The 27,989-nt window shown below is 43.8% G+C and overlaps 1 protein-coding gene across 10 annotated transcripts; it reads left to right on the plus strand.

Annotated features, from left to right (window-relative positions):
* Positions 1 to 139: 139 nt before the first annotated feature.
* GREP1 (glycine rich extracellular protein 1) lies at positions 140 to 27,970 on the plus strand. Of its 10 annotated transcripts, none has more exons than XM_060281567.1 (18): positions 140 to 274; positions 6,755 to 6,811; positions 7,108 to 7,152; positions 8,209 to 8,253; positions 8,469 to 8,528; positions 8,950 to 8,979; positions 11,073 to 11,117; positions 13,490 to 13,525; positions 14,474 to 14,527; positions 14,957 to 15,022; positions 16,827 to 16,880; positions 19,226 to 19,294; positions 19,800 to 19,874; positions 21,135 to 21,212; positions 21,928 to 21,990; positions 22,303 to 22,389; positions 26,629 to 26,682; positions 26,902 to 27,970. In XM_060281567.1, the coding sequence occupies exons 2-18, from the start codon at positions 6,805 to 6,807 to the stop codon at positions 26,925 to 26,927; spliced, it is 894 nt and encodes a 297-aa protein (XP_060137550.1). In that variant the 5' UTR covers positions 140 to 274; positions 6,755 to 6,804; the 3' UTR covers positions 26,928 to 27,970. The 10 variants fall into 10 exon arrangements, with proteins under 10 accessions (XP_060137550.1, XP_060137549.1, XP_034991555.1 ...); XM_060281566.1 differs by lacking the exon at positions 140 to 274 and adding an exon at positions 2,279 to 2,478 and having other exon boundaries at positions 13,493 to 13,525; XM_035135664.2 differs by lacking the exon at positions 140 to 274 and adding an exon at positions 2,279 to 2,478 and having other exon boundaries at positions 7,111 to 7,152.
* The last annotated feature ends 19 nt before the right edge of the window (positions 27,971 to 27,989 follow it).

A 27,989-nucleotide genomic window follows, 5' to 3' on the forward strand; every position in this document is an offset into this window, starting at 1 on the left:
AGGAGAGCGGATTTTGCAAGTGACTCGACAGAGCAGCTTTGAAGTAGAAAGAGCAGGTAGGGTTCTCTCTCCTGCCCCCTGCCCATTTATTATTATTATCATTATCATTAAATGAGCAGCCTTTAAGAACCGCCTGACAAGCAGACATTCAACAGGTGCAGCTTCTCTCAGCACAGAGGTGCACTGGGGGCAAAGGGAATCGAATCTTCACGAAGAGGTGTTAGCTTTAAGGGAGGATCCTGGTGGGGCCGACCCAGCCATTTGGTTGAGTAAGGTGGGTGCCTCAGGCGGCAGATTCCAGGAAGGGGCAAGATGTGGGTGTTGTGTGGCCTGCTCAGCACCCTCTAAGCTAGCCTGCCACTTGCAGGTTTGGTTCAACATGATCATTGTTGAAGTAATATTTAAACACTGGGTTGGTCACTTTCTTCTAAATCCGTCAATTTCAGTTTCTCTCATTTTTTCTTGACATTTCTACAATAGTTTTTTGATTTTTTAAAAAGTTTGCATGAGAATTCACTAGCATTTTAGTGCGAATTTTCTCCTAATATATGTATTTCAGTATACAGTTTTGCCTAATACGCTCATTTTTGAAAGGTATTCCCCCTAATATAATGAATTTCAGTATATTTTCACTACTACAGTATATGCAATTTATGCACGCTCTTAATATATGCATTATTGGCTGGGGACTTGCATAACTGGGAGAAGTGCAAGTTTTAATTTTGCAAATTTTAAAAAAATTCATGTCACAAGTAAAATTAGGTAAGTTCACCTTTAAATGCAAACTGAATTGAATCCTGGCCCTTCTCCCATCCCTTTCTGCTGCACATGAAATAGAATTCTATACATGCGTCAGACCACAACATGTCTTGGCCCAGCCCTGGATCCTGGACAGATTTGAATCCAGGATCTTGGCAGTCTTGGACAACGTGCCATCAGGGTGATGGAGAGAGAGAGGGGGGGGGGGACTTTTGCACATCAGCGACTGCGCCTGCTCCTCAGCAGAGTTAGCTATGATCTGTGGTGAGTGGCTGTGAGCCTCCTGCCATTTTAAGGGTGTCGCCAATGCAACGCGACACCCAAGGTATTGTGGGTAATCTCAATGGCTTTCATTTCCCACAGTGCCACAAGACAATCAGTGCCATGTCAAGAGGGAGACATTGCACATAAATGACATTGTAGGTCTCTGCCAGGGCTCTGCTCTCTGTATGTGAAGGAGATATGTATTTTGCCTATACAGTGGTACCTCTGGTTACGAATTTAATTTGTTCCGGAATCCGTTCTTATCCTGAAACCGTTCTTAACCTGAGGTACCACTTTAGGTAATGGGGCCTCCCGCTGCCACCGTGCGATTTCTGTTCTCATCGTGAGGTAAAGTTCTTAAGCCGAGGTACTATTTCTGGGTTAGCGGAGTCTGTAACCTGAAGTGTTTGTAACCCGAGGTGTTTGTAACCCGAGGTACCACTGTATGGTACATGCAAGTGTGAGTTATTTGCACTAGGCCTCATCCTGTTTTCCTTGCCAAGGATCCCCCTGCCCCTTAGAAAATAGATGTGAGGCCGTCTGAGCAACATGCAGAGTGCCTAGCCGCATTTCTCCACTAAGTGGCTTGCTCCCAAATATCTGAGATTAGCAAGGAGTGGCTTAAGCAGTTGAGGAAAGGTGCAGAGTTCCCCCTTCCCTATTCATTTCAGAAATGGAAGCAGAGTTAAATCTACATGTTGTGGCATGTGGAATATAAAACAGAAAAGGTTTTTTTGGGGGGAGGGAGGCATTAAGAATGTATCTGTGGACAGGTGAAGCAGGTGTGTTGAGGGAAGATGGGAACATAAGCAGCACCATGACCGGATGATATCCCGGTGTATTTTTTTATTATTGTTTTTATTAAAGGTTTCCTTGGGTTACAGAAGTACATACATTGCCCCCACTTTCAGATTACAAAGTCCTTTTTACAGATCAGCTACATTCAACGTGAGACTTCAATTTGCTCAGCCTAAAAGCAGATCAAATCATTTAACCAATTTTTTTTAAAAAATGATAGTTAATTAATTTGTATCCTGTAAAAGTTTTTTTTTAATGCTTCATTAAGTATAATAGAGTTGTGGTACTAAGGTCTCCTCTGGAAAATGCAGAGAGGAGTGAGATGATAGCCTTAGAAGCAAGTGCGTCTTTCAAGGATGTGGATGTATGTATAGAGAACAAGGCTGCTTGAGCAGAAGTATGCGAGGGTCCCTGTGCTTCATACTTGGAGCCCATTGGGCAGGGTAGAAGGGAATGTGGCCCAGACACCCAATGAGGAGAGAAGGTGGGAGGTGGGCGGAGCATAAGCAGGGAATAAAAGGGGCTGCCCCCCCTCCAAGTCCAGTGGGCACCCAGAGACTCTGAGAAGGTACTGCAGACTCTTTACAGTGGCCAAGATGAATCTTTGCACCTCGCTTCTGCTGTTGTGCCTGGCCAGGGTCAGTCTGCAGGGAGGAGGTAAGTCTGGGAGACGGACATGGAAAAGGGAAGAAACAGAAATAGACAACAGAAAATTCAGTTTTCGTGCTCCTCTTAGAGGGATAACACCATTTTCCTAGGAGGGAAATAATGCACAGTAGGGACTGTTTGCAAGAGATGGGTAAGAAAGACATGATAGAAGCTTATTTTAAAAATCAAAAGAGAAAGAGAAAGAAAGCAAATAGAGAATGTGAAGCAGGGTCAGTAAAGGCCATGGCCTGAGGGGGGAGGGTGTGTCTGGAAAGGTCCATTCAGCCTCCACCCCTGTCTTAGTCCAACTCTCTAACCACTACACCATGCTGCCTTTCACATTGCACCAGCAATGTGATGTCGGTGAGACACTTTGTTGGGCAAATGTTATAGGTGCTTTTAAATGAGGGCTATAAGGGCTGGCATTCTATAAAATGTAAATCTGGGCACCAGAATGCAGTGAGAGGTGGGTAAGGAGGATGCAGGAACTGGGTAATTTACATTGAAGGAGATCATCACTCATATGTTGCCAGGTTTTCCCTTGACCACTGGAAGTTTGATGTTAAATTTAATCATTCCTGCACTCCCAACTGAGCATCCCAAAATGCAGGGATAGGAGCTAGAGCAGCCTCTGCCGACCAGGTGCCCTGAAGGCTGATGGGAGTTGTAGTCCAAAACACCTCCAGGGCAGATGCTGGGCTTGGAGTATATCCTTCAAGTGCAACAGAGTCTTAATTGAGGTATAGGACTGTGCTGTTCAAAAGAATGGAGAGGATTGTTATGCTGAAGATTTACAGTGCAGTCCCATGAATGCTAACTCTGAAATAAGTGGTCCATGTAAATATGCCCTGCTGTTTCCAATTAAGTGTGCACCCGTAGGATTGCAGCTTCAATGAGGGTGGGTCACAACTGGAGCAAAATAAATAAATTTTATGTCTCTTGCATATCCTCTTTTGCATCCACAAGGGACAGGGCACAACTATGGGGAGAGAAGCACAAAGGTACTTCTCAGCTTAAGGACCAAAAGTCATCTGCTTCAGGTCACTTAATGAGAACTGGCTCATCTTCTGCAACTCCCTCTCAGTTTTTAAAACCCCACTAGGAAGAACCCCATCCTGCCTCTTACAGACTCTGTAACTACTACTGATTTTATTTCATTCATCCAGGATGCTTCCAGGCAGGGACTTAATACTGGAAACAAGGTTGTTGGCAACATATTATTATTATTATTATTATTATTATTATTATTATTATTATTATTATTATTATTTAATTAAATCTGTATATCACCCTTCATCTGTAGAGCTCAGGGTGGTTCACAGCATAAAAATACAAGGAAAAACAAGGGTGGGGAAACACAAACCAAAAAAACCCCCAACTCACCCCATCCCACAAAGACATTTAAAAGGGTATTGCTTGTTTTTTTAAAACTTGTTTTCTATCAGAAAGGGTAGATCTGTATTTAATTAGGGGGGTGGGAGGAATGAGTTACAATAGCATTGTGATGCAGCTGTGAGCAGCACCGATTCCACAATAAACATCCCCCTGGAAGCAGCTTGGTTTTCTGTACTACCTTTCTGCCGAATTGCAACTTCTGCAGGTTCTTAAAATTAGTGTGTGTGTGTGTGTTTTAAAAAAAACCAGTAATTGCAACAAAACCAAACAAAATGCAGTAATATATTAAGGCACCAGTTTGATATAGCTGCCACTAATAGTGCTCCATGCCAAAAATCAATTAAAGCAACATAATGCACCTTCAGGGACCCAGGTGGCGCTGTGGTTAAACCACTGAGCCTAGGGCTTGCTGATCAGAAGGTCGGCGGTTCGAATCCCTGTGACGGGGTGAGCTCCCGTTGCTCGGTCCCAGCTCCTGCCAACCTAGCAGTTCGAAAGCACGTCAAAAATGCAAGTAGATAAATAGGAACCGCTACAGCGGGAAGGTAAACGGCGTTTCCATGTGCTGCTCTGGTTTGCCAGAAGCGGCTTTGTCATGCTGGCCACATGACCTGGAAGCTATACGCCGGCTCCCTCGGCCAATAATGCGAGATGAGCGCGCAACCCCAGAGTCTGTCACGACTGGACCTAATGGTCAGGGATCCCTTTACCTTTACCTTTAATGCACCTTCAATCATTGTTCCCTTAAGTCTCTTGTTTCCTCTTCCTTTCCAATAGAATCATAGACTTTTTTCCCCTTTGATACTATGCCAGTACATTAGGAAGTTGTCTTAAACCAAATTGGATTGTTGCTCTGTCTAGCTCAGTATTGTCGACTCTGACTGGCAGAAGCTTTCCAGGGTTTCAGAAAGGGCCCTACCTGGAAATATTGGGGAGTGAAGCTGAGACCTTCTGCATGCAAGGCAACACGTGCTTCCCCTGAACTGTGGCCTGATTGTGATTCTTCAGGCAGGGGCTGCCTTGCTTGTTTGTCTTGGGACAGTGCTTAGTAGATTTTACCTGCTTTGTAAACAAGTAGTTAATATAATACCCATGAGTCATAACCATGGTAGTTAATTCCAGAATAAGTCAAAGCTAATGGCAATTGGGTGATCATTGCATAGGGTGCCACAAAATGACAGCAGAATTTGTGCATTGCAAAGGCGTCAGGAGGCTGCAAGCCCCGTGGAAATTGGAGAGGAGCCCCACAAACCAACTTTCCTTTCATAACCCCAACATCCCTCTTTGGCCCCCGAGCTGTCCAGAAAGTCCAGGCTCAGGGCAGCGATTGGGAGTTTGCATACTGTTCCTTCCAGGTCACATCTCTACCTGGCACAAGGATGCCACATTCCTTCCATGCCCCGGGCAGCCCTGCACACACAAAGGCCTCCTTAGTGCCCTTCTCAGGGGAGAGGAGACTGACACCCCCTTGCAAAGTCCCGAAGACAGGCAGGCCAGCTCCCTGAGCCAGGAGACAGGGTGGGACCCAGGTGGGCCAGATGGCCAGGGTGGTGAAATAATCCTTTGGCACCTGGGGCTCAGGCTTTGAAAGGAGCTTTGTGGAAGGGCCCAGAGCCACCTTCGCTGGGCCTGACAGGGCAGAATGATGGATGCTTTCCGCCAGATGTTGAGAGGAGAACCAATCTCTCAGCAACAGGAACAACCAAGAGTCTTGTGGCACCCTGAAGACTTAACAGATTTATAGTGGCATAAACTTTTGTGGACCAGAGCTCCTCTTCGTCTGCCGGCCAACTGAAGACAAACCTTTCATACATCTGGTGAAGTGGGCTCCAGTAATCCATGAAAACTCACTCACCATCTATGTTTGCTAAGGCACTACAAAAGCCTTGGTTGTTGGACGGAAAGTGTCTATCGTAGCCACCCCTTCTAGATGTTCTCCAAAACATGCTGTCCACTAAGAGCCCAAGGAACAAAGTGTGAACTAAGGACCCAAGAAAGACATCCTGATGGTCGTGAACTTGGAGGGCTTTCAAGCGGGATTAGGAGAAAAAAGCATGGGAGATAAAAGCTGTCAGTGCTAATTAGTCATGAGGATGACTATGTATGCCTTCCTGTGTTGGAAGCAGGATGCCTCTAAAGACTGGTTGTTGAGGACCACAAACAGTTGGATGCTGCTGCTTGTGGGCTTCACTTAGACATCTGGTTGGCTTCTGTGGGAACAGAACACTGAGTAGTAATTGAGTGAAGTCTGATCCAATACATTTTGCTGCCTGAGACAGAGCACCAATCAGCGCGCGCACACACACTCTCTCACACACACACACGAACATGATCAGGTCAAGGTGCATAACTCATTGACAATCTGCTGCTTTTTCATGATACCCCAAATCAGCTGCCTAAGGCAGTCGCCTCCCTCTGCTTAATGGTAGAGCTGGCCTAGATCCAGCAGGGCTCTTGCTATGTTCTTCTACTAAGGCGGTCCCTTTCAAAAACCGGTCTATTGAGTTATAATTAACTTTATGCTAGAGGCTTGGTGTGTAACAGGGGTCAGCAAACTTTTTCAGCAGGGGCCCAGTCCACTGTCCCTCAGTCCTTGTGGGGGGCCGGACAATATTTTGAAAAAATATATGAATGAATTCCTATGCCCCACAAATAACCCAGAGATGCATTTTAAATAAAAGGACACATTCTACTCATGTAAAAACATGCTGATTCACGGACTGTCCACGGGCCGGATTTAGAAGGCGATTGGGCCGCATCCGGCCCTTAGTTTGGGGATCCCTGGTGTGTAACAACAATATTGGAAATGATAAGGCTCCAAAATAAAAACGAAGTAAAGGATGTATGTGATATCCAGTCTCATTCCCTTTTTCTCATGGATCTTTTCCAGCATTTAAACCACAATCAAATGGCCGGGCAGGACCTTACTTCCCATCCCTGATGAGGGGTAAGTATCCTGCATCACACCCACCCCTCATAAGTATATAGTGTGCAGCTGCTAAAACCAACGGGATTATTCCCATTAATCAATGAGTGGCTTTAAATGTGCATATATTGACCCTGAACTAGTTCCTGTGCATACGCAAAGTTTGACTGGTGCCTCTGAAAGATCTCCTGCTCTTTGCTTTCTGTTTCATGGGGCTTCCCTCATTTCACTCACCCTGCCCTGTTGGCTCTGCTGAACCACCCATGGCCAGTACAAGAGGGCAGTTCACACTTTGTGGTCTGTATTTCATCTCTTAGGAGGAGGAGTTGGACTGGGACTGGGACCAGCGGGAGCCAAGGCTGGTAAGTTGTGCGGCAAATATTGAGGTCGGGGTATGGGATGGAGGGTGAAAATATAGACAGAATTTGGCATTTGCTACAGGATTATCATGCAGTACTTAAGACAACAAACTGTTGCTTTTACCGGTACATCGGCCGGGTGGTATAACAGAGCAGTGCATCCATTTAAAATCTGATGAGCCTCCCTCTGATAGTTATTATACTAGCTTTTTAGTGTTATTACAAATAACTATGTCATTCACAGTAACTCTAGAAAGCTCGTACATTTCCCACAAGGGGCTTACCTGCATTTTAAGCATTTCAGCTCCTCAGGAACAAATCCTCTTTGTTACAATATGCAATAGTTTGTTGTTCTTTTCCAGTTGTCCACCTTCACAACATTGCCCAATTCTTTAAAACTGAGGCAAAATTGAGAAGAAAATGTACACTGCAGGGGACTTGGGTTAATTAATTCACACACACCACACTTCCTTCAAGGTGCTCTCTCATTGACAAATTATCTTCACAACAGGCCTTTGAGGTAGCTTTAAGATGAGAGAAAGACACCCACAGCGAGTTTCATGGCTCAGCAGGGATTTGAACCCAGGCCTCATTGGTCTACATCAGGGGTCAGCAAACTTTTTCAGCAGGGGGCCGGTCCACAGTCCCTCAGACCTTGGGGGGGGCGGACTATATTTTTGGGAAAAAATATGAACGAATTCCTATGCCCCACAAATAACCCAGAGATGCATTTAAAATAAAAGGACACATTCTACTCATGTAAAAACACCAGGCAGGTCCCACAAATAACCCAGAGATGCATTTTAAATAAAAGGACACATTCTACTCATGTAAAAACATGCTGATTCCCGGACCGTCCACGGGCCAGATTTAGAAGGTGATTGGGCCACATCCGGCCCCCGGGTCTTAGTTTGTGAGCCCCTGGTCTACATTGTAGATAACATATGGGAACTGCCAAGGAAAATACCATGTTGTGGTTTGCAGTAAGCCCTGATCTGTTATGATCACTCTAATTTCATTTCCCCTAGCTATAACCTCCTCTGTTTTTTATTCCCACAGGGAAGTATCCAGGCTATGGGGCCCAAGGATTGCCAGCAGGGCTGGGTAAGTTTAGCTGTGATGGTGGACTTAAATACAGAGGAGTAGAAAATAATAATAATAATAATAATAATAATAATAATAATAATAATTTCAAGCTGTCAATTCATATGCCAAAAGCTGACTGGAACAAAAATGTCCCCTCCTAAAGAGATCATTAGGGCTTGGCCCACGCATGGTGGCAGAAAGAGGTTGAGAGAGAGACGTTTCTGCTTTTGCAGGTGCTCAGAATGGATTTGGGGCTGCTGGACCAGGCTTTGGGAACAAACCAGGAAAGCCAGGTGAGCAGCGCATGGGATGACACCCAGGGGGAGGATGTCTTGCATCCGTCAGTGGGGCCAACGCTAAGCCATGGACCATATGAAATGTAGAAACATGGTTGGTCTTGGTCTTTGCCCAGAGATAAGGGTTATTGCTGCAACCACCAAGAGCATTAGCAGGAACTAAGTGACCTTTCTCAGTTGTTTCCGGAACACAGGAAGCTGCCTTCCATTTGTCAGACCTAGCTCAGTTTTGTGTACACTGACCGGCAGTGGCCCTCCAGGATTTCAGACAGAGTATCTGCTGCTATCCCTACCTGGAGATGCTGGGTATTGAATCTGGAACCTGCAAAGTAAATGATCTACCACTGAGCTAGCTAGAGTGCTTCTGCAGTCATTGATATTGCCTGCCCATCGGTTGATGCTTTCTGTCTTTCTACAGGATACAGAGTCCCAAATGGATATGGAGCAGGTATGAGGGCTTCTCTTTCCCACTTCACTGAACATGTCTCCATTTCTTCCTACCTCCCATGCACATGAGAGGGGGGAACAGGATGAACTGGAGTTGAATGGCAGAGCTGGGTGATGGACAGTGTAGAAAAGAACAACCACGTGATCAAGGGGCTCTTCCGTACAAAGTTTGCAAACAATAAAAAATAAAAGCATGTGTAAAGGAACGGGTACATGGCAGAGATTTGTAAAATTATGTCCAGTGCAGAGAAATTGGAAAGGGAGGTTGGTGTTTTGTTTTATCAATCATTACATGTATTTATTTATTTATGGGTATATAACCCACATTTTCAGGCAGAGTGCAACATACAGTATAGGGATAAAATCAACAAGAGGGCCATAAAAAGATCATTAAAAATAACAATAAAACAATAAATATCAATAAATACTGGTTAAATTAAAAATTCATGTTGTAATGGCCTGTCTAAACAAACCTCTTGCAGGTTTAGGATTGTGTGTGTCTCTCGCTCTGTTAATTACAGTTTAGTGCCCTGCTCCCCCGGTCTCATTCTGCTAACATGTCTTCTGAAAAGAGGGAAGGACATACTTTACTGGCTTCGGTCCAGTATACCTGAAGGAGCGTATCCACCCCCATCGTTCTGCCCGGACACTGAGGTCCAGCGCCGACGGCCTTCTGGTGGTTCCCTCGCTACGAGAAGCCAAGTTACAGGGAGCCAGGCAGAGGGCCTTCTCAGTAGTGGCACCCACCCTGTGGAACGCCCTCCCACCAGAGGTCAAAGAGAACAACTATTACCAGACCTTTAGAAGGCATCTCAAGGCAGCCCTGTTTAGGGAAGCTTTTAATGTTTCATGGATTTCTGTATTTTAATATTTTGTTGGGAGCCGCCCAGAGTGGCTGGGGCACCCACGGATGCTATTCGTGAACGTGAACCTGGCTCAAGCACCAGCTCCGGTGGCCCCCATTTCAATCCCAATGTACAGGGGCAGAAGGACAGAAGCAGCATTGACAATACACCTTTGGTATCTTCAGACTGATGCCTTTCCTCTCCTTCTGGGGAGTCTCAGTGCTCCCAGAGCCAAGGACATGTTACTGCCAGAAGGAGAAGATTGCTGTGCCCACCCTGGCAAGTCAAAGTGCATTGTATCCAAAGCTGGTCAAGTTGTTTTGGCATCTAAGATTTTTTTTATAAAAAAACACAACTCAACCCCCCCCCCACTTTGCTTAACAATTATACAGGTGAAACTTGGAAAATTTAGAATATCGTCGAAAAGTGCCTTTATTTCAGTAAGGCAACTTACTATTTTTTATTTTTATTTTAATTTTTACAAATGCTTACTTTTGGAAATTCCACAGTAATAAAACGAATAGTTACAATAATACAAAAATAAACATTGCTATTACATTTCCTTAATTACATTCCATTTATAATTGACCCGTCTAATGACAAATAATTACAATTACAACAAATAAAGGCCTGACATATCTTGCTTTGCATGTCATGCATCTATCCCATATATTGGTTTCACCTTTTTAGTTGCGTTATTGAAATAAATGCACTTTTCGACGATATTCTTATTTTCCGAGTTCCACCTTGTATGTGTTGTCAGGTTTAGTGGTTTAAGGTAAGCCAAGATCTGTTGAGCTGGGGTGTGTGATTCCTTCGCCCAACTGCCTTAATATTGATATTTATTTCTATTAAACAGTGATATTTATAGACTTATCACTGTTTTCGGGTCAGAGATTCAGTCACTTACTGGCAAAATTCAAATTGCACCATCAAAGCTGAATTTGCACTCTTGCACAACAAACTCCCCCCCCCCCAAAGATAGGACTTTTTGCACTAAGGAAAGTGCAGTGAAAAGTGTGGGATATAGCAATTGCTTGACACAAAGTCTTCCAACCTCCCCACAAACAAATCAGAATGAAGGCTCCATAAACAGGTCCTCTGCAAGTGACCTTAAGTTGTTGTTTTTAGTGCCACTCAGATTTAAAATTGAAATTTGAATAAGCAAATGTAAATTCCACTTAAAAGAGGGGAAATAGACGTGATGTTTCTATTCCATCGTTGTTCATGATGCATCTTTGCCTTCCAGGTTATAGAGGACTTGGTTACCCTCGTGTTGGCCTCCCCTTGGGAAGTAAGTCAGATATCTTCTTCTTTCTGTCTCTTGTTACCTGTTCAACAGGTACCTCACTTACGTGCTTGTTCCTTTACTCTCTTAACATTCCATTGGCTAAACACGTCTCGCTCGAATTAACCCTCCATTTTAAAAAGGGTGTGCCAAGACTTTTTACAAACTTGGAAGACCGCTAAGTGACCCAGCTGCACTTCTTGGCAAAAACACCAACCCTTCAACCCTTCTGCTTATTTTACCCTTTTGAAAACTGTTGGCCACCCTCCTTTATTTTCAGACCCTGGAGCTGAGGTACTGGACGTTGGATGCTGGTGTATTTTTTCTGTGGTTTCATCTGAGGGTGCTTTCTAAAACTAATCATGAGATTGTTTTCTTGCCTTTTGTTGTGTCCACGTGTGTTAATGTTTTGATCCTCCAGTGTTTGGTGCAATTTGGCCTAACGGCAGCCGTAAAGCTGCATACGCTCCAATTATCTGTTTTGCTAGGGATCATTTCTATTCTGTGTTCCATGTCTGCAATTCTGGGCTGCATCAATAGGAGTATAGCATCTAGATGAAGGGAAGTAATAGTACCACTGTATTCTGCTCTGGTCAGACCTCACCTGGAGTACTGTGTCCAGTTCTGGGCACCACAGTTCAAGAAGGATACTGACAAGCTGGAATGTGTCCAGAGGAGGGCAACCAAAATGGTCAAAGGCCTTATGAGGAACGGCTTAGGGAGCTGGGTATGTTTAGCCTGGAGAAGAGAAGCTTAAGGGGTGATATGACAGCCATGTTCAAATATATAAAAGGATGTCATATAGAGGAGGGAGAAAGGTTGTTTTCTGCTGATCCAGAGAAGCGGACATGGAGCAATGGATTCAAACTACAAGAAAGAAGATTCCACCTAAACATTAGGAAGAACTTCCTGACAGTAAGAGCTGTTCGGCAGTGGAATTTGCTACCAAGGAGTGTGGTGGAGTCTCCTTCTTTGGAGGTCTTTAAGCAGAGGCTTGACAGCCATATGTCAAGAATGCTTTGATGGTGTTTCCTGCTTGGCAGGGGGTTGGACTGGATGGCCCTTGTGGTCTCTTCCAACTCTATGATTCTATGAAAACCACTGTCTAGTTGTTGCATTTTGCCTTACAAGGGTGCATTGTTAAAATGTTGATGGTGCAAGATGCTTGGATACATCGTTTTCCAGGGTTCAGCCCTTTCCTCCAGAAGTTACCTGGGGAGAAGCTGTTATGGTAATCTCGGATATAATCCAGACAGTTCTTGACTCCAAACACACACCTGGCACCCTGATCACTACATGAGGGTGCTTGGATTGAGCAGAAGGGTCTGGATATGCATCTTCTGGCAGCGGCAGGCTTGGAAGTGACAAAACACTTGAAAGTATGGAAGGGGGGTTGTACCCCACAGGGTTGGTTTTCAAACATAGAGCTGCTGATACTATCCAAAAGATTAATTCACCAGTTTCAATAAGCATGGGGTTTAGTGAAAGAGAATAAATTTGCAGAGATCTGGTTTCCTTTTTTTTGCATATGTGAATAGGGGGTTGGTGGGGGTCAAGATTCTTGGGGTTTTTCCAGAGAGACGTGATCTGACATAAGTGTGAAGATGTGTATCTTACCCTATTATGAGGTATGCAGTTTAGGGCAAGAACCATGGTACTCAGATTAGTGTTTATTGTTGCTCTGTGATGAAAGTTTTTTAAAAACTTTTTTTAAAAAAGGTCTCTAGAAGTTACGCATCTGAGTGTGGTAGCAGAGCTCACTTGTCTCCAGTGCCAATGCAGATGAATGCCAGAAGGGAAATTCATCATCTTGAGCAATATGTGCTTTCCTTGAAACAAAAACGCAAGCTTCTAGTGTAGGGGTCGGCAACCTGTGGCCCACAGGGTCATTTAAACGGCCCACAAGCTGCTCCCAAATCCACCGCCCACTCGGCGAGTTCCCTTGCTTCCGCAGCGCCGAAAATTGCATCTGTGCAGATGCAGACACTGGAAACCGCATCTGCGCAGACGCGATCCAGCCCACAGAGCGATCTCCGCAAGAGTGAACCGGCCCAGGCGAGGTAAAGCTTGCCGACCCCTGTTCTAGTGCATGTTGGCTGTAGCAGGGTCCTGTGAAACCTTCAGAAGCTAGAGAGGGGCTCAGCAGAATTTTCAATGGCCACAAAGCAGGTCGTGACTGAGCACTCTGCATAGCTCTTTACCCCTTTCGATGACTGCCAGAAGCAGAGAGTTAGACAAAGTAAGTGCACTTAATTTGCAACATTTATACAGATCACATAAATTTATGTAGATTTTTTAAAAGCATGAAGTACACAAACCTGCTCTTATTCTTTGTACCTAGTGTTCTGGTCTGACCCAGTCTCTTTCTCCTCACTCAGCAGGCCTTGGAGCCAGAGGCAAGCCTTCCAAATCAGGTAGCAGTACTTTCACCATCAAATGTTCCACCAGGAAATACCGCCCCCCCATTCCCCAACATTAGGGCTGTGTGTCTGCTGCAATTCTGTATGTGTTCATAATTCATAATTCCAATAATCCAAAAGTTCTTCTCCAGGCTGCAATTTAAATCAAGCTATACTCCTTACCTGGCAACTTGATTTTGGGGGCACCAAGATCCTGGTTGTTACAGGTCCTGAGAAATTGGGTTTTCCAGGTCGCCTGAGTCCTTAGTATGGATGGCAGGGACCCTGGAAACAGCAGGGCTCCTTGTTCCTCAGATGCTGTTGCAAACATGCTCAGCAGTCCCCAAAAGCCCTTCCTACTGCCATCACTGCCACTAGATAAAGGGAAGGGAGTAGCAGGGCAAGGTAAAGTATTCTGTAGAGTGTCAGTTGGGGGAGGCATTCGGAAGGCCGATTGAGCTTCTAATGGTGTAATCAGTAGTTCAATGTGGTCAGGATTTCAAAGTTAGGCTAGCGGGGGAAATAACCTATGTACTGATGTTTTAGGGAATAGCTTGGTTTGCCAATCTCAGTTCTGAACTGACTAGGCAAGAAGAGTGCCACTAGTCACAAGCTTCAGATAAACCCAGTGGTGGCTTGTCCACTAGGGGAAATGGGGCACTGCCCCACTAACCCCATCCTGTTGTCAGCCAGCCTTCACCTGCCTGCCTTCCTATTTACACCCAAGGGGTGACGCCGCCTGTCAGCTTCCTCCTCACTCTCAGTGTTGCCTTATAGAACTCAGCAGGGAGGGCGAGGGAGGTAAAGCTAGAATTAGAAGTAGCCTGTCATTGGCTCTGGCGCCACCTACTGCTGGGCTCCCTGCCTTCTGTGCTACCATACACAACAGGCACCAGCCACAACTGGGTGAACCCTAGATATCTCTGCTGATTTGTGAAAAGAGAATTTCTTTCTTTCTCTTAGCAGGTTATGGGGCAGGGCCCAGTGCTGGTGGCTACCCAACAGGAGCACAGCAAGGTGAGCTGGAAAAGTTGGATGGGGCCCCAAAAGGAAGGAAGAAAGAGAGAGAGAGAGAGAGAGAGAGAGAGAGAGAGAGAGAGAGAGAGAGAGAGAGAAGGAAGAGTGGGGTTTGCTGTTAATTTTCCTAAGGATTAATTTCACCAGAGAGGGGTAGTGGGGCCCAACCCTGTTTAGTAAATATGTCATCTAAGCTAGAGCCTCTGTATTCCGTTTCTAGGGCTGTGACACCTCATTTGTAGGGAGAAAGCACTCTGCCCATGCTGAGATAGAAGCTCTTTCTTATTTTGAAACCCCCCCCATGAAACTTGTCATCATAAACTGATTTTGCCTTGTGCAGACCAGGGAGGAAGGGCAGGGGAGAGAGAAAAAGGAGTGATCACTTCCATCCACAACTGACTTTTCTTTTCTCCATGCTTTGTACAACAGCCTATATTGGTGGAAATGGAGCCGGCGGCTACCCAAGCAATGGAATCCATAATGGATATGGGAATGGTGAGAGAGAGAGAGACGCTCTGATACTCTGCAGTAAATTGGTACAAGGGGAGTCAAATGTAACTAGTGACAGTGTTGCTTTTGGCCATAGACTGCTGTGACACAAGCATGTTCATCCCCTGCCCCAGAAACAAGGAGCCTGGCATGTGAAAGTTCTGGTCAAGAGACTTCAGGCAGCAGGCCAGTCAGACTAGAAATTACTGGGTTAGGAGGATCAATGGCAGCTCCTTATCCTGACATTACTTTGCAGAACTTGCCCTTTTATTTTTTGTGTGTGTGTCTATGCTGCTATCCCATGTTTGGGACAGTGACCTGCTAAAACTAATACATGATTCTCAGAAAGCTCACCCAAATCTTTGTGGCAGATCTGTTGCATGCAAAGTCTTGTCCACCTTCGTTATCCATCAGCTATACATCAGGAATTTCCCAGTCATAGCTGGAATACTGCAGTCAAAAACAATGTCCAGGTGGGAATTTTTGAAATAAGGCAAGCATAATCATGGTACCAACTCAAAGGCACTAGCAGTTGAGCAAAATAATGCAGAAATAATACTTTTCAGCCAGTGCGTACTTGCACAAAATGGCAATGAAAATATATGCCCAGAAGGTGGAGCAGTTGGCCAACATATTGAAAAGTCTATTTAAATAGACATATTGCTACCCATCCATCCATTCTACAGGGAGTAGAATAAGCCAGGGGGCTCTCACTTTTTGCCCCTCTGGGTCCATCAGTCACAAAATGGTGGTGCAGGGGGCAGAGCCAGTCACAAAATGATGGCAAATGGAGGCAGAGTTTGGCACCATCAGCTGGCAAGTACTAACATGGTTTTCTGCTGGTAGCTAATCCATCCTTGGGAATTGCTGAATTCTTTGCAGCAGCATTTTCCTTGGGACAAGAAATCCCATAGCTCAGCTGTCCTAAAGCAAAGTACAGACATTATTTGGCCGCCCTGCACACGTCCCACCCCTTTTAGGCAGAATGTGCTGATCCAGAGACTCATAATAGAGTTTCAAATCTGGCATGGCGAATCCACCTCTTTCTTTTTTATCTATTAGCAATTTAAATTTTATCCTAGGTTCCCCCCCCCCCCGCCAGATGAATCTCGATAATACTTTTGGCCACTCTTTAAATTGTCCTGTCCCTTTGATCACTGGAATTGTTTGAAATAGGAATAACATCTTGCGTAGTCCATTCATTTTTACCACTGATATTCTTCCAGAAAATGACAACTTTAATATATTCCATGTTTCTAAATCCTTCTTAATTTCTTTCCATCTGGATTCATAATTATCATTAAACAAATTGATATTTTTTTATGTTAACCAAATTCCAAGATATTTCACTTTTTTTACCACCATAATTTCTGATCTATGTTGCAATTCATCTAGCTGTTCCTTAACCATATTCTTCACTAACATTTTGGTTTAACTTCTATTGAGTTTAAATCCTGCTACTTGCCCAAATTCCTCAATTTTCACCAGTGCTTCTTGTACACTAGATTGTGGGTCTTCTAATGTTAAGACCACATCATCTGCAAAGGCTTTTAATTTATACTCTTTTACTCCAATCTTTATACCTCTGACTTCTGGCAATTTTCTCAAATTCTTATTTAATACCTCCAGGACCGTGATAAATACCAGTGGTGACAACGGGCACCCCTATTTAGTACCTTTTGTTATATCAAAATAATCAGCCAAAGTATTGTTTACTATCAATTTCGCTTTTTGATCTGAATATATAGCTTCTATACCTCTCAAAAAGATCTCCCCCACTCCCATCATTTTCAATTTTTTTCTTTCTCAGGCTATGGAGCTGGAGGAAATGGATATCCTGGTGTTGGATATGGGAATGGGAATGGTTAGTATTTATTCCTTTCATTTTATTCCCCTGCCCCCTCCCTCCAAGGAGCTTGGAGTGGCATTTTAGCACAACAACCCTATGACACATTTTAGACTGCAGAGTGAGTGGCTTGCTCAAGGCTGCCCTGTGAGTATCATGGCTAAGTCAGCATTTGAACTCAGGTCTCCCAAGTCAAAGTGCCACACTGGCCACTATGCCATACTGGCAGCGATAGGGGAATAAATTTAGGGCTAAGTGGGTAAGTGGAGGGGAAGATATGACGTTTCATCAGTAGAGGCGGGGCGGGGGGAGGTTAGTGGATAAGAAAGAGACAGGCTACAGGACTTACCCATTGGCTCGCCTTGACTCAGCTCCAGAACTTCCTTTCAGTGTCCCGAGATTCAGCTGCAGAATATGTGCTAAGAAGGCAGCATACCTGAGCCCGTGTAAAGGGCCTTTGCCTTCCACTAAGGGCCAAGCTAGATGTGTTTGGGGCACAGTCCATGCCACATGGCACAAGCCACAGGAAGTTCAGACAAATGTTTTGAGGCTAAGTCAGGGCTCATGCACACTTCTGTTTGCCCTGCTGCATTCCCCTGAGAAAACACGTGGCTTAGTGCTGTATTAGAACAAAGGCCAATCAGGTTTTCTGTGGATTGCCGTTTAATCTAATTTAGTGTTAAAATAGCGGGTTTTTGGGGTGGGAGGAGTGGCAGGCAAAGGCAAAACTGTTCCAACCCATGCAGAGAAAGCATGGGACAAGCAAAAGTGTGAACGAGCCCCGTGTGGGAAACAGCACACATGCCAATGAGAAGATCCTTTTAAAGAGGGATAGGTCACATCTTGCTCCCAAAATTGATCCATGGACTACCTCAACAAAAGAAATGGTAGTAGGGGATGAGAATGATTGCACAAGACAAGACAAAAGAAAGCTCCTGCCAGTCAAGAGTATATTGTACTGGGCTAGATTGACAAATAGAAGGGACCCAGGTGGCGCTGTGGGTTAAACCACAGAGTCTAGGGCTTGCTGATCAGAAGGTCGGCGGTTCGAATCCCTGCAACGGGGTGAGCTCCTGTTGCTTGGTCCCAGCTCCTGCCCACCTAGCAGTTCGAAAGCACACCAAAGTGCAAGTAGATAAATAGGGACCGCTCCGGCGGGAAGGTAAACAGCGTTTCCGTGCGTTGCTCTGGTTTGCCAGAAGCAGCTTTGTCATGCTGGCCACATGACCCGGAAGCTGTCTGCGGACGAACGCCGGCTCCCTCGGCCTATAGAGCGAGATGAGTGCCGCAACCCCAGAGTCGGACACGACTGGACCTGATGGTCAGGGGCCCCTTTACCTTTAGATTGACAAATAGCTTAACACCAGTGTTGAGCACCTTCTTATGCCCATGAGCAGATCCCCCTGTCTGTGTAGAACTGGAGTGCAACAAGAGTTCAACAGTTGGATTTGTGTGTTGGTCCTCTCCTCTCCCTGCGTAGGTTTCCCTGCCCTGCAAACCAGACAAGAGCTTCAGTGGAAGGGGCAATTGAAAAATGACATGGGAGTAAAAAGGCTAAGCTCTCCTTCTGCCTTGACTGCATTTGATCAGCTCTTATCACTCACATGTCCCCTCCATTTCATCTAGTAACTGCAGTTAGCATGGGCGTACCCAGCACGGGGCAGGGGGGGCAGCTGCCCCCCTAGAAGCAAAAAAGGGAGAGCACAGCACGACAGGCAGGGACGCTACCAACTGTGCTCCGCCTCAACCTGCTCGGCTGAAGCAAAACGGCAGCAGCGGCAGCAAAGCTGCCTCCGTTGAGGGAAAACTGGACCTGGGCTAACTTCAGCCCACACTCCTTCAAGTCACAGCGAGCACAGCACAGAAAGTGCTGCCCCACAATGCTCCGCGGTATGCAAATGAGGTGCCGCAGAGCATTGTGGGGCAGCACTTTCTGTGCTGTGCTCGCTGTGACTTGAAGGAGTGTGGGCTAAAGTTGGTCCAGGTCCAGGTTTCCTTCAATGGAGGCAGCTTCGCTGCTGCTGCCTCGTTTTAGTCACCGCTGCCAGTAAAGGAACGGGCGAGACAGAAGCGCAAGCGCGGGTGGCTCCGTGTGCCCGGCCCCCTCCCCTCGGGGGGGGCGTGGATGTTGACCATGCCTCCTAGGGGATCCCGGCCATGTCATTGCCAGCCAATCGGGTGGCTGGGGGTGGGGGGCGTGGCTGGTGTGCCCCCCCCTAATTTTGATCCTGGGTAAGCCCATGGCAGCTAGGGAGAAGAATCAGAGGATGCGGAAGGGTTGACCTCCTAGTACACTTCTTCAGAAATGAGCCATTATAGGATTGCAGGCAGGCAGGGAGGTGACCCTTTGGATGTGTTTGCAGGTGCCCGGACTCCCTATGGCAGTCAATTAGGAGGTCCTGCTGGAGATCCTGCTGCTGCTAAATACGGAGGTAAGACTTTTTTGTGCTCCCTAAGGGAAAACAGACTTCCTTCCTTCCTTTCATAAGGCAACTGACAAACAGCCTGGCAAAGTTTTGTGCAGCTTGAAGGGGAGCAGAGTAGACTTGCAAAGCATTTTAGCATCAGCTGGCCCCAAGGGGGTGAAACATGCCTTAACTGCTGCATAAATGACTTAGGAAACATAGGGAGGGTGAAAATGGCCTGGGTGTGACTGTGTTGAATGCTTATTGTATTACCAGTTCAACTGTCACGGCTTCACCCAGAGAATGCAGGGAATTTTTGTTCTGCAAAGGTGTTGACATTTCCTTAAAAAGCTAGTTTCCTGAAGGGGAAACGGAATGACTTAGTGCAGGTGTGTCCTCCTGTGTCAACATGGGAGAAATTCTCTAGAATTGTTCTAAGTTGTGGGAAAGAGGGGTGCCAAAGGGGCAATCAAGGGATCCTCTCTGTAACTTTCCGTTGCTCTTCCTTGGGCTCCTATTATCTGTATTACAGGGACAGGGCAACTCCCATACAGTGGGCAGCCAGAGGCTGCTGGCCTGGGAGGAGACTATGGTGCTGGAAGATATGGTAAGTTAAGACAGCAGGGGGTAGGTGTGCCTCAGACTGGTACTCTGTATGACTGCAGGAAAAGCACAATTTTGAGTCAAGTGCTGATTATTTCAGGTACAACTAAAACACACACACAATCTGGGGTCCCAAATGTAGTGCTTTTGGGGCTCTCATGCACCCTTACTGGTAGTCTCAGAAGGCTCTCCCAAATTATTATTAATAAAACCATGAATTTTAAGGCCCTTTGTAGGGGGCTGCCTTTTTTCCAGGGGGTCAGAACTGCAAAATGGGTATTTTTTTGGTTTCCACAATGAATTTTTAGATTTCTTTAGGGTTTTGAGGCCCTGGGCCCAAGATTGGAGACCCCCTCAATCAGTGAATACAGGCTCGTAGGCACAGCAGCTGTGGTACTAATATATATGCTCTGCAGATGAAGCAGGTCTGCATGTGTGTCCTGTTTTGCATAAATGGTTCTGCCCTGGGTCCCCAAAGTGAAGAGTAGGTAGCTGTGAAATATACTCTTCTTTGTGTAGACTCAGGGCAGAACCATTTATGCAAAGCAGAACACACATGTAAACCTGCTTCATTTGCGTAACATCTATGTCAGGAGTCAGCAACCTAAGGCCCATGGGCCACAAGCGACCCATGGGGGTAGTTTAACTGGCCCATGGACCCCTGCCGCCTGCTCGGGACCCCCCCCCCACCTGCTTGGTTGGCTCCCATGCGCCACGCTAAACTGGCGTGGAGCAGAGCAGGGATCACCTTCCATGATGCTGGCCAGCTTCCCATTGGCTGCAGGAAGCTCCTGCAGCCAATGGGAAGCTGTGCATGCCTTCTCCATGCCGGAAGGAGCGCCGGAAATAGCATTTGTGCATGCGTGCACGCGCACTCCGGCCCACCACAGCGTCTGCGGGACTGTGAACCAGCCCAAGACTCCCATCAACCCTGACTGTTGGCTCTCCTGGTTGAGGCTGATGGGCCCTGGAGTCCAGCAACACCTGGAGGGACACGCGTTCCCCATCCCTTATATATAGGCTGCAGAATTCTACTTTTGATAGCAAGAGTCAGGGCTTTCTTTTGCTGCAGACTTTTAACTCTTTAGTACACAGAGTCCTGGCTGCGACTTGTTGGGCTTAACTTATAAATTCTTATTGTGCATTGTTGTACATCTCAGCAAGTAGTGTGCTTTCTCCAGGACTGCGGTGCGATTTGTTTTTGGTGGGGTGGGCAATCATATCCCCTTGCCCTCCCAACTTTTATTCTTCTCATGCCTTCCAGGAGCTCCTCAGAGCCCCTATGGAGCACAACCTGGTAGCTCTGATGGTATTGGTGCAGACCCAGCTGCAGCCAAATATGGTAGGTGAAAGAGAGCCCACCTAGTCACAGAACTAGAGTAGAGCTTCAAGCACATCCATCTGCTGAAAAGCAGTATGGATTGGGGAACTGAGTACACCAAGCTAGTAATACTGAGGTCTAGTTACATGGCCAGTTTTGGCTCTGGTGGTAGCAGTTAGTCCCAAAGAACTAGGCACACCAAAGTGATAGAATGTTATCAGTTAGTAGACCAAGTTAGGTTCAGTTTGCTGTGTATACATTAGGGTGGCCAGATGCAAAAAAGGACGGCTCCTACCCTTTTAATAGTTTCATGACAAGCTACACCCGCTGAGCTTACCTCTTCTACACAAATATTAAAGGTGCAAAAGCCCAGCTGTTTTGCATCTGGCACCCTGAGATACAAGTTTTGGAATTTAACACAACTATTCACAGATAGCAAGCAAAGCTTTCAGATGCATTTGAGGCATGCAGTTAGCAACTGTAAATATTTACATTGCTCTCATTTAATGCCGCCCGTGTACAAAATCTGATACATTCCAGATTAGGGGATTCAACTGGTGTTTTCCTTTAGAGTTGATGTTTGTAGAATATATCAACTTGAAGTAGGCTGGAGCTAATTTATTATTCTTTTTAATCCCAAGAGCCTGAGCTCATGGACTAATTGGTTTGGGGTGGTCTTTTGTTGTAATGCTCTTTCCCTCTTTCTCACTCTCTGCTTCCTCTGCATCCTTTGCAGGCAATGGGAACGGAATAGGATATATGAATGGAGGAGACCCCCAAGCTAATGGGCTGGGGGCAGGTAAGGCTGAAGGTGCAAGATAATATGGTAATAAAAAGCACAGCTCCCAATAGGGTGCAGCAGGAGAGAAACAACCCCTTCATGTAAAATGGGGTGGGAAGTTGACAAAAAAAGAGAAAAAATCAAATGCGTATTGGATTGTATGCTAAAAATGTTGGCACTTAATAAAATACCAAAAAATATATTTAAAATGGCACTGCTCCCCTCCCGACCATTGATCTTTAGGATAGGTTTGACTGGGATTGGTGTAATTGGGGGTGCCTTTTGCAACCAGTTGCCTTGCTGCCTTCATTTGGCTCTTGTTCTGTCTAGCAGGAGCATATGGTCCCTTTTCAGCAGGACAAACTCCAGGAGGGTATGGCAGTCCACTGGGCCCTGGACAAGCACTGGGAGGATACGGTAAGTGGTACTAGAGTTGTGTTCTCTTGTAGCAATGAGAAAGAAATAGGATTTCCCTGCCCAAGAGGTATAGAGCTTCTCAACCTTTTTCTGACCGTGTCCCACCCCTGTGCTATCAGTAGACAGGTAGCTATTTAAATGTTTTGTTTATAAATAGAACATGTTTCATTACAAAATATTACCTAAAAATTTATACTTTTAAGTATTTCTTGATCAATGTGACCCTTGTGCTTGATGACCAGAAACAGAACTTTTAATATTCATTTCTACTGCTGTGAGGGATAACCAAAGATCGTCTCTGTCCATTATGTTAAGGCAATTCTGCGCTAGGCTGAGTAAATAATTCACAGGTGGTCTTGAAGTGCATTTGATTTAATGTAATTTACTGCTTTTATTAAAATTTGTAGAGACTCATGCAAGCACCCTGCTAGCAATCTTGAAACCAAGTGTTGTCGGTGAACTACATAGTGAATACAGAATACTTCTGCCACACCTTTCAAATATGCAATAAATCCTCTGTATCTGTCATAGAAGCAGCACCATCAGTAGCACAGTCCAGAATGTTCTCAAGAGGGATATCTTTCTCACTGATTTACCTCTTTACTTCTTCAAAAATTGTTTCACCGTTTGTGTTTTAAGCTTTTGAGCAAATAGCATTTCTTCTTTCAATTTGTCATCATGCAAATATCTTAACATAAGCCATCAGTACGGCTGTGTTATCTGGTACTGTATACACAATTCATCAATTTGGAAAGCAAACTTTTGAACTTTTGACTGCGGGGCTAGTTGGCTTTCAATATTTTTTTGCCATTTCATCAATACATCTTGCAATGGATTCAATTATTTCACAAGCATTTTGTTCAGAACGGTTGATATAACAACAGACACTGCTGGCAAAATCAAGGATTCCCCTATAGTGTAATAAAAAAATTCCTTCAGTAGCACCTTAAAGACCAACTAAGTTTATATTTTGGTATGAGCTTTCGTGTGCATGCACACTTCTTCAGATGAAGGTATCTGAAGAAGTGTGCATGCACACGAAAGCTCATACCAAAATATAAACTTAGTTGGTCTTTAAGGTGCTACTGAAGGAATTTTTTTATTTTGCTTCGACTCAGACCAACACGGCTACCTACCTGTAACTCCCCTATAGTGTGTGGTTTTCTTTCCTTGGCTATCAGTTTGGATATCACATGAGATGTGATTAAGCCTTTATCATTTAAAACCGATTTCTAAACATTTTCTTCAATGTAGGTGTCGTTTCAAATTTATCTTGCAATGCTCGAAAATATTCCAGTGGTTTATCCTTCTTGTCATTATGAGAGGTTTTCAAATGCTTCAGCAACTTACATGGACGCATTCTCATTGGAAAGTGTAGTCATACATATCAAACAAGTGGGGCACATTGATGAGTTAAACAAAATGAGTTAAATAAAATGAGTTAAATAAAATAAATAAATAAAATTGCTTTATGCATGGCATAACTAATCAATGTTATAATAGCAATCAAAAGAACCATTAAAGTTAGAAGACAATGAGAATATAATGATCCGAGTAAAAAATGGGTTTTGTATCATTCTGCCCCACCCACGTGGCATTTAGATACTGTACATAGGATGGACACTTTGAAACAAAGCATAAATTGTATGAGAATGGCATTTACAAAAATTTAATGGAAAAAAAATTGTGAGAAATCAATCAGCCTTACATTTTGTTACTTAAAATCTAAATTATGTCTCAAAACTAACAGTGTTTCACACATATCATAGACTTTATGGAAGGTTTTCTTAACAAAACAGCAAAACTTATATTCTTTCCTCAAACACCTATCCATTAAAAAAAAAACTTTGGAAAAACTTTAAGAAGTATAAGACCTCACATTAGGTAGTAAAAAATAGTAATTTAAACAAAACAAAATGCTTATAAAAAATAAGATAATTACTTAACTTTTAGCTTCTATTGCACATTATATCCACTGAAGTCAATAGAAAAAGTATAGAGAGATGTTTGAGATCTGCCCTTTGAGAAATTTGGTTTTAACAACTGCAAAACAACATCCTTGAAATCAATGCTTGCCTTATCTTCTACAATGGGGAAGACAAACATACAAGATCCTGGTTTTTTCCTGAGATATGACACTTGATAATCAGTCATATTATATTTGGAAATGACTTTGGCCACATAGTAAACAAGTTTTTTTTCTTTTCAGATCTAATGAGTAGGAAATCTCCAACATTTATATTTTCAGGATTGGGAACATCAAAATTTATATCCTCATCTTCTGGATTAGATGCAACTTCAAAATATTCATCATCATCATCACTCAATTCCATAGATTCATTCCAACTTGTATCGGACTCAGATTCTGAACGACGACATCTTTTCTTCTTAGTTTTTTTAGTTTCCGTTAAACCCAATATTTTTTTTGCCATTTTCAACTTTTTCTTTCTGCTTCACTTAAACTTGCTGTTTTCTTTCCTTCTCTTCGTGCAATCTCTGTAATCGATCTTTTTCGGGTGTATCAGTGAAGACTCTCGATTTCTCTTCCTCTCTTTGATGAGTATTTTTACCAATGACTTTTTTTTAATATGGTCTAACTACTTCAGGGAACAATATTGGTGTAGAGCCTGGTGGAGCGACCTTAGGAGATAATGTAACATCCTCTTCCAATCGGTTCCCAAGGGGGTTGGCTTCAACAACTGGTATCTCGTCTTCACAGTTTTCAGGAATCTCATCATTTTGGCTAATATCCATGTCCACAAAACCTAGCTCTTGTGTATTTTCTTCATTTGTTGCATCCGTAACATCAGCAATATCTTGAGAACTCGAATCTAACATTTGCATTGGTGCGAAATCATCAGGCGTGTCATTACACGTTCATAATTGTAAAAAAAAAAAATCAGTGACTATGGTTTTATTAAATGCAAAACTTTGTGATGCGCTCAAATTTTCTGGCTTTCTGAGGCTTAGGTCCCGATTCCTCTTTCTAAATCCTGCTGCCCAATCTTTCCCAGCACATCTATTCCCCCCCCCCCCAGGATTCTGGATATCTACACCCTAAATATTCTGCATATTCATAAGCCAAAACCAAGACTTGCTGCCCATAGTGCATTTTACTACAGTTCAATATTCAGTAAACACTTTCTCTTGTTCAGTTGAGAAAACCTGTGCAACAGTGTACTTGGACCCATATATATTAGAAGATAACACTTCATTTTCTTCAAAAGTTTTTCGAAACTTTTCAATGCGATGTTGCAAAGTTGCAGCTTTGATCCTGTATTTGTTAGCTGCCCTCCATATAGACAATCTCTTTGATATAACTTCAGCTACAGCAGTCTTTACGTTCTCCTCATCGATAATTCTTCTATCAGTTTTAGGTTTATAAGTTCGCACCATTTCCTGGAAAACAGAATAACTAGTTCATGCAAACTTGTATATTGGGGCACTATTGTACACTAGCGGGGCACTTTTATACATATCCATGTGCCCCGTTTCTTAGTGTATCTAAGTACCCCATGGACATTTTCAGAAAACTAACAATTATTAGTAAAACAACTGAACTTATTTAAAAATCATGTGTAATCCTGATTAATGAGTAAAATAACTCACCTTTAGTATTTTTAAATCTTAACTAAATAAGTACTTTTCGGGGAGTGAATGGCTCCCCGGAACTAATTGAGTGCTTAAACTGAGGTACCACTGTATTGTAGGCTTCTTTTTTTATGGAGGTAGCTATGGGGGTATCATAAAATTTAAAAATTGAAACTTGATACATATGCTAAGTAACTTTACATATGTTTGCAACTACAAAATAATATCAATTCTCAGAAATAAAACAGCATTAGAACATCTGAACAAAGACAAATGCAAAGTTCTTCTGATCTTGATAGATCTTTATGAGAAGCAACTGAACACGGCAACCACAAAAGGAATGCCAAACATAACAGCTGCAGTCCTAGAGCTGCAATTCTGAACACTTACTAGGGAGTAACTCATAGAACACAGGACTTGCTTCTGAGAAAGCATGCATAGGCATGCACTGCATACTGTAGTTTTTGCAATGCCGTTTCACTTTATGTTTTGATAATTGGATGTTTGAGCACTGTGATTTGTACAAAAAGAGGCTACAGTACAAATGGTCTTGAGTGAATTTTTTGCTTTGGAATAAATGGAAAAGGGTTCTGTACACCAAATGAGAGTAAGGAAAAAAAATAAGTCACTTTTTCTATTTTGCTCTAGGAGGAAAAGAATCTAAGTATGGAATGAATGGATTTCTGGGAAATGGGTACAGAGGTAAGAAAGTGGGATCCCTATCTTTCATAATCGCGGCTGTTCTCTATCCTTACTACTCAGTCTGTTGTACAAATCAGAGCTTCCATAGTTTGGTTCCTATCTGATCAGTTTCCATCCCCACCACATGCCTTTCTGCAACCTGTTTCTGGAAGTGCAAGGATGAAATATGGAACAATGTCTGCCTCTTTTTCTACATTTTCTTTCCTTCTGTTTTCCCAGGTCGCTGCTCTTCTGGAAAATGCTGAGGAATGATGTTACTGTGTGGAACTTTCTGTGCAGCAGGATTCAGGCATCCCGGCAACTTTTGGTGCTAAGTGTGATGACTAATGACAACCAAGTTTTCCAGTATAAATGATCCTATATTTCTTTTTCCTGTTTTTATTATTAGAAACCTTTCATTGTAAGAGAGAAGATTTTACCATGTTGGCTTCTAAAGCATTATTGAACACATTTTCTGAGGGCTATTAGCATGTCAATGATCAGTGTTACAGACACATGAAATTGGAAACCCCTTTCCTTCCAAAGAGATTTGATTTATCAATTCCACTTCTTTGGAGGTAGCCTAGAGTTGATTCCCATCTTAGTGTGTATCTGGGTGCCCAGGCACATGTGTCTTTTCAATTAAAAATAAGTAAATCCACAATTCTGTTGTCTTTATCATCTTTGGTGAAAGAATCGTAACATACCAAACCAACCCTTGCCTTTCTTTAAACATTCATGTTTATCAGAAAACCTCCAAAAATGTTTTTCCCCCAATCGATGTAGGTTTTCTACATTCTAAACACTACCCAGCCCTAAGTCAAATTGAAATATTTGTACTTGTTTGTGCAAAGGATGTGAAGAGTTAGAAATATAAAGCAAGGTTTGGATCGCTGGGGTCACGTATAGAAATTTGAACATGGGGAAAAAGCAGGGGAAGGATACGGTACATGGGAAACCCAGAAGTATGCTAGCTATACAATCCAACCACAGCGATAAACCAGCCTTCTTCGATAACCAGCCTTCTTCACTAGATGGAGCTGCTGCAATTCCAGATGGGCCTATAATTTTTTCCTAACCAACAGAAACGTCTGTGATCAAGTTTGGCACTTGGGGGTTTCTTTCAGTCTCAGTTTCTCGGCCACACAATTCTTAGAAACAGAACCGTATTTGAAAAAGTGGTGTTGCCATGGGGTTGATGTTCCTTGTCAAATTTAACAGCAGTGGTCCAGCAGTGGTCTGACATGTCTACTTTTATATGCTAGTGTAATAATGGTGACATATTAATTACATCAAAATAAATAATGAGTTAAATTAATGTTACAGGA

The sequence above is a fragment of the Zootoca vivipara genome, chromosome 13, assembly GCF_963506605.1.
Source record: "Zootoca vivipara chromosome 13, rZooViv1.1, whole genome shotgun sequence".
Lineage (NCBI taxonomy): Eukaryota > Metazoa > Chordata > Lepidosauria > Squamata > Lacertidae > Zootoca > Zootoca vivipara.